Source organism: Strix aluco, chromosome 15 (genome assembly GCF_031877795.1).
Source record: "Strix aluco isolate bStrAlu1 chromosome 15, bStrAlu1.hap1, whole genome shotgun sequence".
Lineage (NCBI taxonomy): Eukaryota > Metazoa > Chordata > Aves > Strigiformes > Strigidae > Strix > Strix aluco.
The window spans coordinates 12,900,810-12,920,198 of record NC_133945.1 but is presented as its reverse complement, the minus strand read 5'-3'; the positions used below and the strand labels follow the sequence as shown (position 1 = coordinate 12,920,198).

At 40.5% G+C, this 19,389-nt stretch overlaps 1 protein-coding gene across 1 annotated transcript in view; it reads left to right on the top strand.

Moving 5' to 3' along the window:
• Window positions 1-99: 99 nt before the first annotated feature.
• CYTH3 (cytohesin 3) overlaps window positions 100-19,389 on the top strand; it is a 53,743-nt gene continuing 34,453 nt past the window's right edge. The window contains exon 1 of the mRNA XM_074840998.1: window positions 100-271. Coding sequence (XP_074697099.1) covers window positions 241-271 — 31 coding nt within the window. The 5' untranslated portion in view covers window positions 100-240. The remainder of the gene's footprint in view (window positions 272-19,389) is intronic.

The following is a 19,389-nucleotide window of genomic DNA, read 5'->3' as shown; positions in this document are numbered from 1 at the left end:
CCCCCTCCGCCCCTCCGCGGGTCACATGAGAGGGGCGGGCGGCTGGGCCGAGGCGGCGGCTGCCGCCGGGGCAGGGCTGGGCGGAGAGGGACGGGGCAGAGGAGCGCGGCGGCGGAGCGCGGCGGCGGAGGAGGAGGCGGAGAAGGAGCAGAAGCGGTCGCGAGGCGCCGAGCGAGTGGAGCGAGCCCCGGGCCTCCCTCAGCTGCGGCCGCCGCGGAGCGCCCTGCTTGCGGCCCCAACATGGACGAAGAGGGCGGCGGAGGTGGCGGCGGTGAGTGGCGGCGCTGCTGCGGGGGCGGCGCGGGGGGAACGCGGCCCCTCACCTGGCCGCCGCGGGCCTGAGGAAAGCGCGTTCCCGGCCAGGGAGCCCCGTTCCCGGCCGGGGGGGCTGTGGGGGGGCCGCGGCTCGTCCGCCTCCGAGTCCGTGACACTTGCTGCCGCCGCCGCGGCCCCTGCGCGCCCCGCGCCGCGCCCTTCCCCTCAGCGCGGAGCTGCCCGCCGGTGCTGTGCCCCCGTCCTGCCCGGCGCCCCCCCGCGCACTGAGGGGCCGACTCGAGCGGAGCGACCGAGCAGTTCCCGGGAGCGGGGGAGAGTGGCGGCGGGGGCCAGCCCTTTCGCCGGCGGCCACAATGGGAGCTCTGTGCCCCGCGGCGGGCGCCCCCGCGCCCGGGAAGGGCCGGGTGGGGGGTGAGGCAGGGTCGGGCCGGCTCGGCTGGGCTCGGGCACAAAAGGGGCGGCGGGGCGGGGCAGGGCAGGGCAGGCGGGTCCCGGCCCCCGCCGCGGTGACAGCCCGGCGACATCGCTGCGCTCCCTGCGTGCAGCTGCTCGTCTGCTGGGAGAGGGGGGGAAGGGAAAAAAAAAGTATGTGTCTTGCAGTGTACGAGCAAGTGAAAAGAATAATTAAGCTCTGCGAGGGCTCTGTTTGTGTGTGTCATCTTAATGGAGGCTCGGTGATAATCACGGGGTGGTTCATCCAGTTTAAACAGGGTGAAATGTTTCTAAAGGCAGCGGCGTTAACGTTGCCAGATACTACTTTTAGAAAATCCGGACTCGCATCTTGGGGGAGCTTTTATTCTTAATTTTTGTCTTTCGGAGACCGGCTTGCGCACCGTCCCAGTTGAAGGCACTGCAGACTTGCAACACGCTTCCCTCCTTTAATTTATAATGCGTTTTGTGAGCGCGTGTGTAAAGCTGCTGCCTGAAATAACCAGTTCTTGTGTATCATCAGCGATAATGGTGGTTGCGGTGGCTGAGGAGTAGCTGAGCCTGCCTTGGGGCAGAGGGATTGACTGAATGGACCGCCCTATATTCTCTGTGTCTGTCAGCGTCTGTGTCGGTGGTGGTGGTACAGAATGAAGTGATGAGGATATATCTTAAATAAAATGCTAAACAGGCTGCGTTTGATTGAATGCATTGGCTGATTTCTAAATAGGTAAAGTAAGGGCTAAACCTTGTGTGATTAATAGTTGTGCGGTGCTTGCTAATTCTAAGTATAATTACCAGAACTCGGAAATCAAGTGGGTGTGGTGTTTGTTTTGACAACTTGAAAAAAAAAAAATGCTATGATGATTCAGAAAAATAATTCTTCAAGCAGTTGTCTGGAAATGTGGCCGTTTCTCAGCAGGCACTTCTGCTCATTTTGTCAGTGATAGACTTAAAAAAAATCTGAAAAAGGAAAACAAAAGACAAAACAAGCCAGTCCTGAAAAGTTATTATTCAAAACAGTTGAACGCTAATTGTAAAGAGCAGAAAGCTCATTCAGCTCAAAATATGTTATTTTTACAGTATTATGGACTTGCATCTGTACTTAAGGGAAATGAACATGCTTATTACTGGCACTAACCTTGTGTAGTATAGTCCTTAATCACATGCAAGATGTAAACTAGAAAGTGGATGTATTGCTGAATCAATCTTTCATAAGGTGTTAAGCATTTCAAAGTTTGATTTTCATGGGAGGAAAAATACTCAGGACCTCGGGAGGAGACAGTCTATATTTAGCTAAAGGCTGGTTCTTAGGTGAAGTCAGATTTTTCACCTAGCATGCAAGTGAAGCTATTATTTTATTTATAACGTCATATGACATTAATAAGCATGTTGCTTTTTTTGGGTCAAATTACAGTGTAGTTTATGTTCCTCCTTACTTGGCTTCATTGTAAACCAGTTGTAGACTAACAAGACTGGAAATTTTTTGCCATCAGTGTATTTGACATTTTACACTGTCTTCTTGTGAGTACTGCACTTTTTTCTTGAATAGAGATCCAGTCTGGCTTTTTCTTATGGACCACTGACAGTTTGGAACACCAGGATTAGTTAGGTCATTTCCAGCGAATTAATAGGTATTTTGAATTGAAAGTAATTTTCTTTTAATTTTTCTTTTTAAACAATAGAAAGCATGTGGAAGGTGTGGATTTCCCAGCCAGTTTTAAAATCCTTTATTGCCTCTGATTAGCGAGACTTGTGGGGTACCAAGGGAGTCTGACCAGGGCAGTCCAGTGTTTTGAACCTCAGCAGGTCATTTGCAGTCCTCAAAAAATGGACATTATTGAGTGGGAAACTCATAGAGATAAGCATATCGCTGTGCACAGGTACTTCAGGAAGCATGCAAATTTTTTTGAGGACTGCACAGAATCACCCTAATTAGAGACTTGAACTAGATAAGCATCTAAATATCTAGGACATTAAACTGTGATTCAGAAGGTAAACTGCTATTCCCAGTTTAGTTCTGCCTGCTGCCTTGCTCTTCAGTTTCATTTGCATCCTATGCTTCAGTTCCCTTATTTGTCAAATGGGGGTCAGTTGTTTTACCACCTCTGATAAAAACTGTGAATGAAAACAGCTGTGTAAAGTTAGGATTTGTTATTTTAGAAGCACTTGATAGAAGAGAAATGTTAATTAAGGGAATTGTTCTTAGTACCGCTTTCTCTTTTGTATGTGGAGCCCTAAATAGGGGCATGCGTTTATATTATACAATCCACTTACACACAAGCCTCCCATTGATTTCAGCAGAGGCTCTGTTCATGGATTATTGATGCGATATGATCCGAGTCAGTTGGTGTTTGTCTCAACCTTCTTTTGTGTTCTGATTAAAATATCTCTGTGGTTCACTTAATCCAGGATATTTCTCCTCCTCCCTCTTCTTGCTTCATTTCAAACCGCATCTTTTGTGATTTGACTGAGGCTTTTTCTCACATGCTTGCTGTTATGTGGTGCTGATGGTACCAGTGCACTGAGATCCTCACGTTGAATAGTGCTGTTGGCAGCAGATGATATGGTTGCATACTGCTAAACAGTAAGCAATCTTCTGTATAACGTTGAAATATATAAACAGGTAGTGCTGGAGGTGTAGTGTTTTTCTGAATTTCAGTCTAGTCATGCAGTGGCTTTGTAGTCCCCCAGATTCAACTCTGTGCCATTCCTCTTGGAAAAAACTGTAAGATTGACTACTTACCAACTTCTGTATGTATGTTTGTTTTAAGCTGTCTCTACAAAGGGCTCTAAACAGACATCCCAAAAGGTTAAAATCCTGCTTCTTGACAAATAGGCAAAATTATAGCACTAATTATGGCATTGAGGTTTCCCTACTGGTCCTCCAAACTCTGTGCTTTATTTCTGAATTTTGAAGCTTTTTTGGGGAGAGAGCAGTTCAGTTGCCAAGCTCTGTTAGTTGCTGGCTGTATTTGCCAGTGATGGTGCCAGGTAGCATGTTGATTCTGTTATGTAGACAGCCGTTCACGAGGAACTAGACCGAGAGACCAGATCGTCTTACAGAGGACTCAGAAGAATGGAGTTGCTGCCAAACCAGATTTATCAAGATGACTTCTGTTCTTCTGCAGGGCAAAGCAGTTACCCATTCATAGGTAAAAGCTGTTAAATGTAACAAAACCCCCAGATTTTTCTTAGAAAAAATGTTTTTAAATTGATTAAATTTATCTACCTATCTGTTTTGCGCTTTTAGACGTGAGCAGCCCGATCTCTTCTGTTCTTTTCACGTTGTAATATCTTTCACAGATGTTAAGGAGGATCCCGTGTGGCCTTGTGGTTATAGACATACTCTGAATTTTAGACTAAATCTGCATAAGAAATGTATTTTAACACAATGTTAAATATGTTTCACTCCCTACTCATCAAAGTGGATAACTTGTACTGGTAGTTTTAAAAAGTTGTCCCAAAAGTTCTTTAGAGGAGGGCTTGTAGTTTTAAATAGCACTCTAGGGAAATGCCAAGAATATAAAAATGCACCTGAGTGTTAGACTGACCACATGAATTGATTCTAGGAAGAGAAAAGAGCAGATAGAGAGATAGAACACAAAACCCTAAATGACATAAATATGACTTTCATCAGCCAGCAGACCTTTATGCTGTCTCTTTTTTGCTAAACAAATGCTAATCTCATATTTGTACAGGTTACCTGTCAGATCAGTAGTATCTTAATTTTTAGCCCAAAAAACATTTAATCTGTTATCACTCAAAAAAAAAAAAAAGCCTTCGTAAAATATTAATAATTATGTTGTAAATATTAGTTATTTCTGGTGGTATCAAAAAATGGGCTTGTTAATTGCAGTAACACATGAATAAGTTTTTTCTTAGCCTAATGTTCAGTATTTTTAGCTGTGACTTGGAAGAAAACATTAAATTTTTGCTGATACAATTTCCAGAGGATAGTTGGTTGCCAAAATTGATGTATTGTTATATAATGGTATTTGATGACTTGTGCTCAGCAATGTAAGGATGCCATAGATTTAGGGGAACAGTATGCCTATCACATAATATCTGTGTGTACTATTACATCTAGGAAAGAAATCTGTAGGATTTACTTACAGAACAGAGTGTACTTTGCAGAACAATGTCTGGGAATCATAGTAATAGCCACCTGAAAGTGGGCTCCCAATGTGCTACTGTTACTGAATCTTTTAATATCACTGGAGTTATAAGAGCTTTTACCAGTTGAGGGACTGCAGATCTTGAGGCAACAGACTGTTTTCCAAGATATATTCTGCAGTTCACATCAAATTTCTCAATCCCATCATATTTATTGTCTCCCCTTCTTTCTTTATAGGACTTTGAACACTTTTTCAAGGGAAAATGAATTAAATACACTGTGCCTTTCCGCCGGTTTCTTCTGCTTGCCATCTTTTTGTCCTATAAGTCTCCTTTCCTAGTACAACAGAAAAGTTTTAAAAGCTTTGAACTGTTTTGCTTATACTGTAGCTCCATCTTATCTGCTGCTAACTTTTGCTCCCTTCCTTTCCCTCCCAATGCAAACATACTTTAGTCTTGTTTCTTTTTGCATCCCATCTTTGGCCCCATTTACTTTTTGAACTACCACCCCATCTCCTTTTCATGTTGAAAGTCATTGAATGAGCTGTTTGCAGTCACTGTCCGAAGAGTATCCCCTCCAGGTTCATCCTAGGGTATTTCCACACTTGTCCTGACCCCTTGTACTCGGTACATTCCCTTCCTCCTCTTCGTCCTGTCAGCTGCTTCTCGTACTGTTTACTATATTTTTCTTTTTGAAATCTTGCTCTTTTTTTGGCTTCTTTGACTGTTTTCTCCTTGTTTCCCTCCTGTTTTGTTAATCGCTTTTTCATTTGGAAGATAATCTTTCTGCTTCCAACTTTTTTGTGAAGATTTACAGGACCCTGCACTTGGTTTAATGTTCTCTTCCTCTCTATATCTTGTTTCTGGATAATCAATTTTGCAAATAAAAATGGAACTATCATATTTAAACTGATGACTCACAGCATATACTGTGTGCTCTGGATCCAGTACCATCTGTTGGCTTGTTTGACATCTGAAGAATGCGTAATTGTCATCTTAAGCTTAATGAGTCTCAAAACAGAGCTCTTAATGTTGTTTCCACCCACTTCCTTTTTTTGATGTCTGTGGATGCACGCTGACATCCCGCATGGTTATTGACAAGTAAATAACAAGTGAGTTGTTATAATTTATTAGTTCTTAAAAAATAGTCTGTAGAAAAGATGTAATAAAAATGGCTGTAAAAGGGCAATGCGTAAGTATTGGAACACTTCTTCAATCTCCAAGTTATGAAAGAAGTTACATTCTTCTATGCAATATTAATTTTCCTGTTTGAACACACAAATAAACTTAATCTGGTTGTAAGTCACACGTGACATTTTCTGTAGACTTCTGCATGGGACTAGCCAGCATGTAGGATAGTGTTTTGTGATGATTGAAGGAATCTATATGAATTTTTTTCCTTCCTTTTAAAGTAAAGTGATAGTTAATGTCTGCTTCACTTTTCTCTCCCTGTAGTTCATGAGTACTTAAGCACGTACAGAAGGATTGCACTTATTTTAGTGAAGAGTTTGGACACATTGACCATGTGCTTCATTCACAGAGGATAAAAATAAGTACTTAGCAGTTGGTTTATTAGAAAAACCTGTCAACTTACAGAACTGTAAGGCAGGAATCCCATGAAAGTGAAGAACACATACCTAAAATTTACAGAAGCAAAGGAAAAATCACGTACATGATCATGTACAGGAACACCAGTAATGTTGGCATTTCTGACTTCTTCACTGTGCATTCTTTTAAAGCAGTATGTTGTATAGGAAAGGTATGTGATTTAGGTAGTAAAAGTGTATTTAATTATGCGATTTGTATAACTTTTAACATCTAGTAAATTGTTTTTAATTGCATATGACTTCCTTCTTTTAATTCCAACAATTTCATGGGAAAACTTAGTAGTGCAAATTTTTTGGATAGCAGTGTTTCCTCTTAGTGGGATAGACACACAAAATCCACTAGAAAACCATGTGTTTTGTGGTCCTCTGAGAGTTGCCTGAAGACGGAAATGGCTTGACCTATTTGGTTGCTATGAAGTAAAAACATTCTTGTTCTTTTTTTTTTTTTTTTTTTGTGAACATCTGTGTCACATTTATTTCATTAGTTTCTGAGGTTCTTTAAACCCATTACTTGGTAATATAAAGTTTTATTTAAGGAGAATAAAGTGATGTATAGCTGCTTCTACAATCTAATACCTATTTATACATAGGTATGATATAAGCAGGTAGGTTTTCCAATAAAAGTTGACATGTTAAAAGGCAAACACAAACATTATCTAACATTTCCTAGGAAAAAAGTATTTGACAAGTTCAATAGGATCTCATGGTGTTAAGAGGAAATGTTGCATGCTAGAAGCTTGTGAAATCTAAATCAGAATCTCATCTGGGATGTGGAGTACTGAAGATCTTTGATCTAATTTTTCAACAGATCCAGGCTTCTTAGCGTGGTTTTACTAATTAGCCTCATTTTCAGATGTTCTGTTTATTATAAAAAGAAATAGTTACCTTATGTCAGGTGTGCAAGAACTGTGAAGCTGATATTGTTATTTAGCAACCCAATGGAAATTGTGCCAACAAGCATAGGTTTTACTGCAAGGCGATTATCTAATAAGTCTTCTGAATTCCATAAGAAAATTCTTCAACAATAATTGAAGATCAGTTCATTTGTGAAAGTTGAATCTGAATTCAGGTCTGACTTTCACTGTCATGTCCAAGGGCTCAGTTGGATTTTGAGGAGCTGCTGCTGTTCTTTGCAGGTGTGGGTCCTTAATACAAAAGGAGAAACCGATGTTGATTTTTAGGTGAAATACCTTGAGTTTCTTAAAAAAACAAAAAAAGTGTGTGAAAACGATGAAACACAAGTCTGCTGACTTGCAGGCTGAATAACAACTGTGGGAATTAATTTTAGTGGCTTTTCTCCCCAGCTACCGGCTCACACACAGCTTGTAGGAGTATCTACTCCTCAGTCAAATTAGATTGAAATTGAGTTCTACACTAGGCGTGCTTTGGCAGAAGGAGTTGACGGGTAGGAAAATAAATGTGTCCAGTCTCTGTTGTGCTCACTGTCATTCTCACACACATGTGCGTGCAAAAAAGGCTAAAAAAAATGGCACGTGCAAGTAAAGAACTGCCTCTTACTGTTTACTCTAAGAGGAACTGAGAGATGTAATCATTTCATGAGTTACCTCTACATTTTTATACAACTGCCTCATTAATAGGCAGTGTAACTTAATTCTAGCATGGAGATTTGGTGTTTTTTTTTTTTTTTTTCCACTATCTGATTCATATTGCAAAATACCATCCAGGTTGTTTTCTTGTTTAATTCCAAGTATTCAAGAGTCTTTATTTGCTGTTACATTTTTGCTTTCATGTACTGTAGATACCATGTTCTTTAATAAGATCCTTGTTTAGCTCATAAGCAGTGTTGTCTGTAGGGTCAAATTCTGACATAAACAGATCCTGTGGCCTTAATAGAAGAAAGGGGGAATTGTCAAAAGGGGCATTTGTAATTGCATTGGATATTACAAAATAAGGAATTACGGTCGCTTCAAGCATTATTTCTTATATTCAGTAGTCAAATTCCAAGTAAGTGTTTTTTCTTTCTTGCTCATGTGAGTTTGGACTAATGAACTTCCTGCCTAGTCATTCTAATACACCAAGGAGGAATTTTCCCACCAGACTGTGTACTCTGTCTGAGTACAACTTTGACCACTTGCAAATGCAATTTTTGAAATTGTAAAGTTGCTGCATGTTTTTGTTTCAGTATCTCATAACTGGCCAGCTAGGGGATGTGGAGGAAAGTTTTCCCAAGAAGTTGAGGTTAAACCAAGTGGCTGTAAGAAGAGATGGTGGCTTTGTTATGGAGAAACTCTGTTCCTTGGGAAGAACCTTGCAAGTTAAATGCATTCTCTGACCATGCAACTCCTAATGTATACGGGACAGGGGCTTGGTCCTGCATAGGACCATTCTGAGTCCTTGAGAAGACCAAATGAACCTGACCCTTTGAATGTATAAAGTGCTCAGCTGTTTCTGATTGCCCACACAGGAGCTACTGTGTACAGATTGTGCAGACTGATGATCCATTGTAATAGATCCGTGGACTTTATTGCGTGGGGTACGTGAATGTGTGTTTATATACTGTTTTGTGGTTTCCCTTTTTTTCTTATTTCTGGTTCCATTTTTTTACATTTCTTTTTTCTTTTAACTGAAAGAGTTCTGCTTGGGACCCACCCAAAACAAACACTTAATATTTCAGGAATACACCTTCAAGAGCTTCTATCAGGCTGAAGTAATTCTTGGTTTAGTCTTGCATTTTGTAACCCCAGTATATACTAAATGGGGAAAACTCGTTTTTCATGCGGTATCCGCCATGTAAATGCCTAAATGGGTAGTCTGTATTATGGAAATATACATTTATTGTCTCAAAAGTAACTTTTTATATTTTATAGAACTTTATTATTTAACTTGCTTTTCTGCAAGTCAGGTTTTACCTAATGTACCACCCTTTTAGTTATTAAAATTATCATATCGCGTACTTGCAAGATTTTAAAGCAGCATCCAACATTCATCTGGGGACAAGGAGAATATCTGTGCTTTTTTCCCCACCATCTTTTATCATTTGTGCTGCTATTCCTGAATTGCCATTTGTATAGAAACTGTCCTAAGTGGCAGTTGAAACTGGTAGATGAGGTTAGTCAGAGGCAAAGTTTAGAGAAATGGCTGTTGTGTCTATGAAAATGCTTGCAGTCACAGAACAGAGAGACTAAAAAGGTTTCAGGTGTGTGACTAATTTCTTCTTCTTGTAGGTGTTGCTGATTAATACGGAATCTTCGACTGTGCCTTAAGCCTATCTTCTGTGTATTATGTGAGGTGAACTTCTTTAGGCAGCGTGTGGCATTTCAGTTTGTTGTAGATGTTTTAGCAAGGACAGATAAATGGACCATATGGAGTTGATTATTTATTTGGCTATAGGAAGTGGATTTTTGTGCATTAAATATAGTAACTTTCTTTTTTTAAATATCTGAGAGGAAGCTTCCCCACCCCCAGTGATTTTTTTTAAAAAATCAGAATACATGTAACTTCATTCTCATTTTGTGCAATGTAAGTTGCAAAGACTGCAATGTTTAGTCTTGGTCTTGTACCAATAAATGACATACTATCACATGAATGTTTTAAAAGATTAGGTGATATTTTATAAGAGCAAACATAAAAAGATGACTGGTTTAAGTCCTTCCGCTGTGAGTTCACTGATATCCAAAGTAAAGAGAGTCTACATTATGTTACTGTTCTTATTTTGCTGAAAAATTATTTTCCTTTTGTATCTAATACCCATGTTGTAAGCCTGAAAAAGTAACATGTGTTATGAAGGGGAAAGGTTGGGTGAAATTGGTAATCCAAATTAAATACAAATAATACTCTAAAGTTTATGGAGCCTGTGGGTGGGTGGACTTGGCAGATAGATCCATTGTGGTATGTTAGACTTGAAAGACCATATGGAGATTATTATTCTCTGGCATTTTGTAGTAAAGGTTTTTGAAGAAGGAATTGTTTTTTTATTTTGTAGAAGAGGGGTGAAAAATGGGAAGAATAACTTCAGTTTGCATTGAGTAGTAAAATAGCTTGTTGTCGTAGCATATGGAAAAACAATTTATTCAAAGGTAAGCTGCTAAAAGTTCTCCTACTGTTTTCCTATTGGCTCTCTTGTCTTCTGAAGGCAGCCAAAGATCCTGTGCAGCTGGGAATAATACAGGATCCAGCTGTAACTTTTTTTATTGTTGTTCAGATGTCCGGTGATGGTCAAATCTAAGTTATTGTGTGGAAATTCAGTAAAGGAAAAGGGTAGGGTGGGAAAAAAGTGACTCTCTATAAAAATATTCCAGTAAAAGCAACAGGAACTAGGAGTATCCATTTCAGAACTCTGCCATAAATCCCATCCTGAAATACTTAAACGCCTTCAGATTTTGCTGTAGACTTTAAGTCATCTAAGAGTTCTTGGTTTATTTTTTAAACAGAAATGAAGTTAGCTGATTGGAGTGGGAAAGTGGCCGTTCTTTTAGATTACTTATGGAAGAAGGTACCATTTTCTCATTCATAGTACAAGGTTTTAGTTAAAACAAAATTCTTTACTGTCTTACATATTGTACCAATACTTTAAATGTTACAACATGGAGTATATCAAACAGTTTTGATTTACTAATTTCATTTATGCCGTGTTTTGCTAGTCTTTGTTTTACAGAGTCAAAGTATGTAAGGAGGGGAGAAGCCTAATAGTTTTCTGTAAAGTTTGGTTTACCTTTGGTATATTTGGTGCTTCCAACTCTGTAGATGATGCCTTGGATTGAGCTTAGACAAAATAAGTGAGCGATGCAGCAGGTAAATGGAATGGTGAGAATACTTGATGATGATCAAAATAATGCATCCTTTTTTCTTTCAAAACAGTTTGGTTTTTTTTCCTTGTTAAAAAGGTCATATTTCTCAAGTTTCTTCATAATTGTAGCCAGTGATCCTTTTTCTTAGTTACTTGAGACTAGTGATGCCAGTGTAGAAATGCACTGTCCTTTAGGTATCTTCTTCCTTTCCAAATCTTCCTTCCAAACTTGAACTTGCCAATGGAGTCCATCAGATGGCTAACTGAATTTCAGTTACTTGTACTGTTACTGAGTCTTTAGTTTTGAGTGTCATTACTTAGTTTGTAATTATGCTAGTTTAATTTAGTAAGTTTAATAACACTAGTATACAAATTGTAAGTCCTAATTAACTGAAAGACCTATCTTGAAATACTGTAAGTTATTTCCATTACTAGTGAAGTGAAAGGAATTGTCTCAAGCATAATCCTGGACAGTATTAGTGCATTCCTTTCCATGTGCCTTAATTGGTTGTTGACATTAATTCTTTTATCGAGGAGGTGGGGGGAAAAAAAAAAAAAGAAAAAAAGGAGAAAGATCTGTGGTTGGTTTGTTGGCTGTCAGACAGCCTGGCATTTTGCCCCACAGTGCTAGAACATAACAGCAACAACAATTTATTTTCCTTCCTGAGCTAGTAGGAGCTGATCTGTGACTTCAAAGTGGAGGTGAAATGTGGACAAAACACTGTGCTGTGAAGGCAGAACACTTCTAACACAAATCAATTGGAATGCAAAAATATCTATGATGTCCATATAGTGATGTTTTAAAATGCAATAATTTTTGGAGTTCTTGAATGTGGTCACCAATACCAGTTGTATGAATGAGGAAGTTTTCTCGGTGGTAGGAGTGCTGCGGTCTGTGGGTAAGTGACAATAAGAGTTGATATTCTTTGCGTGGTGACTGAATTAATTCACTGTCAATGTGTTTTGTAAACCTGCAATCAAATTATTATTTTTTTTAAATCGACATGTGTTTCTTCTTTTTAATTAAGCAAATCATGACACTTCTTTTGCTCTCTTACCGCACTGGGTGATGTATATTTTGTATTTATGTTTGGGCTTTGGTCAGATTGTTTCCCAAACTCTCTTGTATTTTATCTTCTTTTTAAATACAGTATTATAAATGAATACAAGGCAAATAATTTGCTTTCCCTCTTTTTTTTTTTTTTTTTTCTGACATTGTAGGAATTAAATAAGCAGTACTTCTTCATTTTGTTTTACAAGAATGGTAGTCAAAGTTCTTTTCTCCCAATTTTTAAAGGTTATGATCTTTATTCGAATTGTGAGGAGCCTAAAGGAATCTCTTTCAGTTTAATTGTTTTCTTGAAGTACAGGTCAACTTTCAGTGCTTTTTGCAAAATTGATTGTATGTAAGGTCTGCCAATGTCAATTAAAATGCAACTAAAATAAGAAACTTTGCTTACAGATTTGCTGCGAGATGCTTTGGCTGTATTCGTGATATATTATAAGGGAAATTCAGAAAATATTCGTGGCTTGAGAATAAAATTTGCCAGCTAAATTGAAGAAGGTAGTATGATAACATGTTGCATCTTTGAGAGGGCGAATACTGTATTTCAGCTGTTACTTCATTCTGTTTTTCTCTGGAGCTCATATGGATTTAGGAGATGATTTTCTAATGTGACGGGAGAACATCAAAAGGTCCTTTTCACATTTGAGAAATAATAGTATAACAATTCTAGTAAAGTTTTGGCTTTTCACTACCTCATTTTACATTTTGAAGAAAGGGTTTCCTGCTGAACAAACACATGTTAGCCTGATAGCATTTTCCTGTATTTGAATTGCGAACAGTCAAATGACTCAAAAAAAAATTTGTTATAGTAGATACAGAATTTTAACATAGAGTATGTGCATACAATAAATCTATTCAACTAATCAGTCTGCTTCCTTTCTCTCCCACCCGCTTGCAGCTGGAAGTTCATCAGCTTCTGCTACTATATCTAGCTTCCTCTTGAGACTTTCTGGAATAGAGTTAACAGTGGTGGCAGGCATTAATGAACAATGTCATGATTATATTCTGTGGGTCTGTATAAGTTGTCATTTTCCATTGCTACTAATTCTTATGGAAACTATGTCATCTATTTAGTATGAGCACATTATGAGTGCCATGCAAAGTTGCATGCTGTAGTATTTAGTGAAAGCATGTACATCATCATCAAATCAGTAGAAAATATTTTTAAATTTCTTTAGTGCCCAATCTGCCATTGAAAATGGAAAATTTATGATAAGATTTTATTTTCATAAGTTCTTAGCAAGTGCAATGCAGGATGGCTAGACTTCCTTTGATAGTTTGTAATTAATTATGTTTTGAGGTTTGTTGGCGTATAGTAAGACATTTTTTTAAGGTACAACTGTGCAGGAATCCAGGAAAAAGAACAATTAGATGTTTCCATTTGTCTTAGCAGTTGTAAACTTTCATGATAAAATACCTGCAGTCAGGTCTAATGGAATCTAACAGCCTGATTAAAAAGTTGCATAACAGTGATTTTTGCTGACCTTTTTTCTTTAAAGAATTAAATGTAATCTTTCAGAACTAGCTTCTGGACATTTAGAGGTACTGGCTAAACATCTGCAGCTTCAGTTGGGTGTGACACTCAGGTGTTCTGATTGAGCTTCAAATACTTCAACAAAGTTTTAAGGTCCAATTTATTAAGACATTGAAAAGATGGTAGGACAGATGCTGTACTTGAAGAATCTTTCAGAACTAGTTTTTGTACAGTTTTGGACTGTAGATGGCCGCCTATCTAGACGTATGCTGTCAGGATTAGATGATGGTTGGTGACAAAAATCAATGCTTAATAGTGCCACCACTTTTATTACCAACCAGTTTTCTCAGTGGTTGAGAAATACTTAATAAAGAGTTCATATGTGAATGGTATTCTCCAGGTGTTTTGTATTCACTGCTGTATTGTCTGTGTTTGTGAAATCTGGAAGAACCTCTAAACTGCATTAATAAGTTTTCTCACTACCTGTAGCATGAGCTGTGTCGGCAGAGTTGCAGACACTGTTGCTACAGACTGCTTAACAGAAGTTACAACTTGGTATTTCTGGTTGCCCTAAGGCAAATTTGGGATGATTGCAAGTATGTTAATAAGAGTCAGATTTTTTCAGCCTTATACAAAGTTTGTCTTTGTATAGTGAAAGCTCATGCCAGGTAGAGCACTGCTCTGAAGAAGAGACTACCTCTTTGGAAATGTGCTTACCAAAGCTACATATAACCACATTGTCAATGAAGCTGGTGTCTGCAGGTAAAAAAATACTGATTTGCTGTAGGTTTTACTCATTTAAGAAGTGATATCTTTTATTGTTACCTTTTGTCTGATGTTGAGGGGTAGCAGAACTAAAGCATTTGGTCCCACTCCATTGTTTCCTAGTCACCAAAAATGTTTCTTATTTGAGCATGGCAGGATGAAGTGGAAATCTGAGAAAGAATGTTTATTAATAGGAGTAGCAGGAGCTGGTGGGTTTAAAAAGAGGTTGAGGGTTGAATGCCAGTTAGTTGCTTAAAGTTTTAAAATATCTATTCATTTTCAGGGAAAATGCTGAATTTTATATGCTGTAAGTCGGAGACATTGAGAGTATTAAAACTAAATTGCTTAGATCTTTGAAGTTGTAGGGATATTTTTTCTTAAGTACTTAGCTGAGAAAAAATGATTGAATTATTTGAAAATAAAGTACAAAAGATTATATGTTCAGATTATTTTTCACTGATCTCTGGAAGGAATGCAGTGATTTTTGCCAGCTTCAGACAGAAAAAACAGCTTAGAAAGGGCAATGTAATATTTTAGCAGATCTGGCTGAAACTGTTAGGGAAAGTTTAAATAGGAAGAATGTATTTATTCAAATGAGTTTTTGATCAGAATGCCAGAAGGTCTGCTTGGAGTATGAAAAATCTTTCTTTTTGTAACATGGAACTTATGTCTGCACTTACAAGGATTCAAGCATATGCTGAATGTGCTATATTTTGGAAGTATGGCGAGCCAGATTTGGTATGAACTGCTGATGGTCTTTTGCCAAGCAAAGAAAGAGAGACCAGGGGTTTGACCTTATGGTAAGTGAATCCATCCAGCAAATTTCTTATCAGTGGACCAGATAAAAAGCTCTTTTATATCTGGATTAGTGACCTGTCAAGCTAATTGTTTCATGGTGTGATGGCAACCAATAATTCACAAAAGCTAAATATACTCTTTTCTGAAGAATCTGAAAATGCTTTACAGTCTTAAACTAAGCCTTACTATTCCTTCACTAACAAATCTGTGAATAAATTCCTGACCTCTCTTAGTGCCTCCTGTAGGCTGCAGGACATATGACAGTGGGCCTGTTGATGTAATAGCAAGAAGCTGGAGCAGTTGAAGCCTAAGATGGCCAAGAAACAAAATACTGTATTACCTATAGTTCATTTCTTTCCAAGTACTGCAGCTCCATGGTTTCCATAGCAGGTATCAGGGTTATTTTTTTGGAAGAGACTGCAGGAATGTCGAAGGCTCACACAACGTCAGGCATCACATTGTGCATCCTGGAATTTGTCTTGTTTTGGGGAAAGGTAAATGTTACTCGAGCAGTTATTCGATAAGTGAGCAGTCCTGTATGGGACTCTGTAGCTGCCTTTTGGAGACATTCTTCAGAGGATGAAGATTGCTTTCAAATCCAGCAGTTGCTCTACCTCCTCCAGCGTGCAACTGAGCTAGCAAAATGAATAGATAGAAAGCTTCTGCAATAAATACTGCTTCTGAAATCTAACTCCAGAGCTGTGGCAGGCAGGGAGGGGGGAAGGGGAAAGATGAACTTTGCCTTGCTTTTTCTGCAAATTGGATTTGTGTGCTTTAGAAACAGCCAGGAATCCTAAGTAAGCTAATGCTCTCCACTAATGAGTGAAGCATAGTGAGCAGCTCCCTTATTGCCAAGAGTAGATGTTACTGGAAATTTGTGACAGAAAGACTGTCTGAGCCCCAAATGTTTTGCTGGGACCATGGTAGGTCTGATGAGCTGTACCTGAATCTCTAGCAGGATTCGAGGGTATTGCTGGCGGATGGCTGCAGGGGCTGGGCTCCGGGACCCCCCTGCAGCTGCTCAGCGACATTCCTGTCAATTTTCCATGCTGCTACTTGAAATGGATCTGACAGGAATGTCTGCTACTACTCTGGTGTGTTTGCTTTTCGAGTCTTTTTTCCAGGGTCTATCCTAGGAAAAAATGTAGGTGCATGCCAGCCAACCATTTCCACTTCCCAGTAACTGGGGGTGCTGTGGGAAACACAGCCGTTTTGTAAGCGCAAAGCTGAAACATACTGCTTCAATATTTTTTTTTTTTTCCTTCTCATAACATTTCAAATGCTGAAGGGATCAGTATGTTCTTGTTTGGCTCTTCCTCACCCAAGAGATTATAGAATCATAGAATGGTTGGGTTGGAAGGGACCTTAAAGATCATCTAATTCCAACCCCCCTGCCATGGACAGGCACACCTTCCACTAGCCCAGGTTGCTCAAAGCCCCATCCAGCTTGGCCTTGAACCCTTCCAGGGAGGGGGCAGCCACAGCTTCTTTGGGCAACCTGTTCCAGTGCCTCACCACCCTCACAGTGAAGAATTTCTTCCTTACATCTAATCTAAACCTGCTCTCTTTCAGTTAAAAACCATTGCCCCTTGTCCTATCACTACATGACCTTGTAAAAAGTTCCTCTCCAGCTTTCTTGTAAGCCCCGTTTAAGTACTGGAAGGCCATGATAAAGTGTTCCCAGAGCCTCTCTTCTCCATGCTGAACAACCCCAACTCTCTCAGCCTGTCCTCATAAGGGAGGTGCTCCAGCCCCCTGATCATCTTTGTGGCCTCCCCTGGACCCGCTCAAGCAGGTCCATGTCCCTATGTTGGGGGCCCCAGAACTGAACGCAGTACTGCAGAGTAGAGGGGGAGAATCCCCTCCCTCGACCTGATGGTCATGCTTCTTTTGATGCCGCCCAGGGTACGGTTGGCTTTATGGGCTGCAAACGCATATTGCTGGGTTGTGTTGAGCTTCTCGTCAACCAGCATCCCCAAGTCCTTCTCCTTGGGGCTGCTCTCAATCCACTCATCGCCCAGCCTGTATTTGTGCTTGGGATTGCCCTGACCCATGGGCAGGACCTTGCACTTGACCTTGTTGAACTTCATGAGGTTCACACGGCCCCACCTTTCCAGCCTGTCCAGGTCCCTCTGGGTGGCACATCCCTTCCCTCCAGCATGTCGGCCGCACCACACAGCTTGGTGTCGTTGGTGAACTTGCTGAGGGTGCCTCGATCCCACTGTCCATGGCACCAACAAAGATGTTAAACAGCGTCGGTCCCAACACCGACCCCTGAGGATGCCACTTGTCACTGCTCTCCACTTGGACATCGAGCTGTTGACCACAACTCTTTGAGTGCGACCACCCAGCCAATCCCTTACCCTCCGAGTGGTCCATCCATCAAATCCCTGTCTCTCCAGTTTAGAGACAGGGATGTTGTGTGGGACAGTGTCAGGTGCTTTGCACAAGTCCAGGTAGATGATGTCAGTTGCTCTTCCCTTATCCACCAGCGCTGTAACCCCATTGTAGAAGGCCACCAAATTTGTCAGGAATGATTTACCCTTAGTGAAGCCATATTGGCTGTCACCAATCACCTCCTTACTTTCCATAGCATGTGCTTATTTTTCTAGCATAGTTTCCAGGAGGATCTGCTCCATGATCTTGCCAGGCGCAGAGGTGAAACTGACTGGCCTGTAGTAACCCAGGTCGTCTTTTTTTTCCCTTTTAAAAAATGGGTGTTATGTTTTCCCTTTCCCAGTTAGCAGGAACTTCACCGGACTGCCACGACTTCTCAAATATGATGGATAGTGGCTTAGTCACTTCATCCGCCAGTTCCCTCAGGATCTGTGGATGTATCTCATCAGGTCCCATGGTCTTGTCCACCCTCAGGTTCCTTAGATGGTCTCGAACCTGATCTTCTACAGTGGGCAGTTCTTCATTCTCCCTGTCCCTGCCTTTACATTCTGCGAGTTGGGTGGTGTGGCTGGAGCCCTTGCTGGTGAAGACTGAGGGGAAAAAAGTCATTGAGTACCTCAGCCTTTTCCATGTCCTGGGTAACCAAGTCTCCTGTTTCCTTCCGCAGAGGGCTCACATTTTTCCCTATTCTTCCTTTTATCACCAATGTACCTATAGAAGCTTTTCCTTTTGTTCTTGACGTCCCTGGCCTGATCTAATTCTGTCAGGACTTTTGCCTTCCTAACCTGTTCCCTGGCTGCTCGGACAGTTTCTGTGTATTCCTCCCAGGCTACCTGTCCTTGCTTCCACCCTCTGTAGGCTTCCTTTTTGATGATGAAATAATCTCTGCTTTCAGAAGGAGTTGTCCCATCCTTGGTCTGAGGTGCTTGGATCCTGGAGCTGAAAGTAGTCTAGATGGGCTGCAGGACATCTGTGGTTAGTCCAGGTGTTTGCAGGGACTAGTGGGAGTTGTGTGCCAGCAGGAGATGGACTATCCCTGGTTTCTTTTTCAGCCACATGTACTCCTTGGGATTGTTGGGAGAAAGAGAGTCCAGTCGTGGTTGACAAAGAAAAGGAGTCGACAGAGGGGGATTTGCTCTTCTGTCAGTAATTTAAACTTTGCCTCACACTCCGCAGAATTGCTAGGAATCATCCCAAACCCTCCGAAGTGAACACAGAGCCAAATTCTGGTCAGTGGCGGCAGTAGTTAAGCAATCCAGCTTCCCAATCTGTACTGGCTTCCATTTGTTCACCTGTTTTCCATCAGCAGTCTGTGCTGATAGCTCTCCCATGCTGGTGAGCTGAAGATTATGTACAGGATCACCTTTGTTCTGTTAGAGGAGTGTGACTTTGGTGGTTGGAATGGAGGTAGTCCAGGGCTAACCACTTCCCATTTTACATGAAAAGGGAACGTAGTACAACTCAAAGGTGGATATTCTTTGCCAATTTTCTGATCTGGATTTGAACTAGATAATGTCTTCATATTATATAGCATAATGTCAGTCTGCTGAAGACTTAGTGGAAATCTGTTAAAGCTTATCTGAAGTTTTGAAATCTTGCAGTTGTTTAAAGTGATATTAATTAATGTCAGTATGGCCTGTATACTTGGCTCAATCAGAAGTCAAGTGTGCTGTTGTAGAAATTAGTTGTGGGACCATCCAGTCCCTTTCCATCCCAT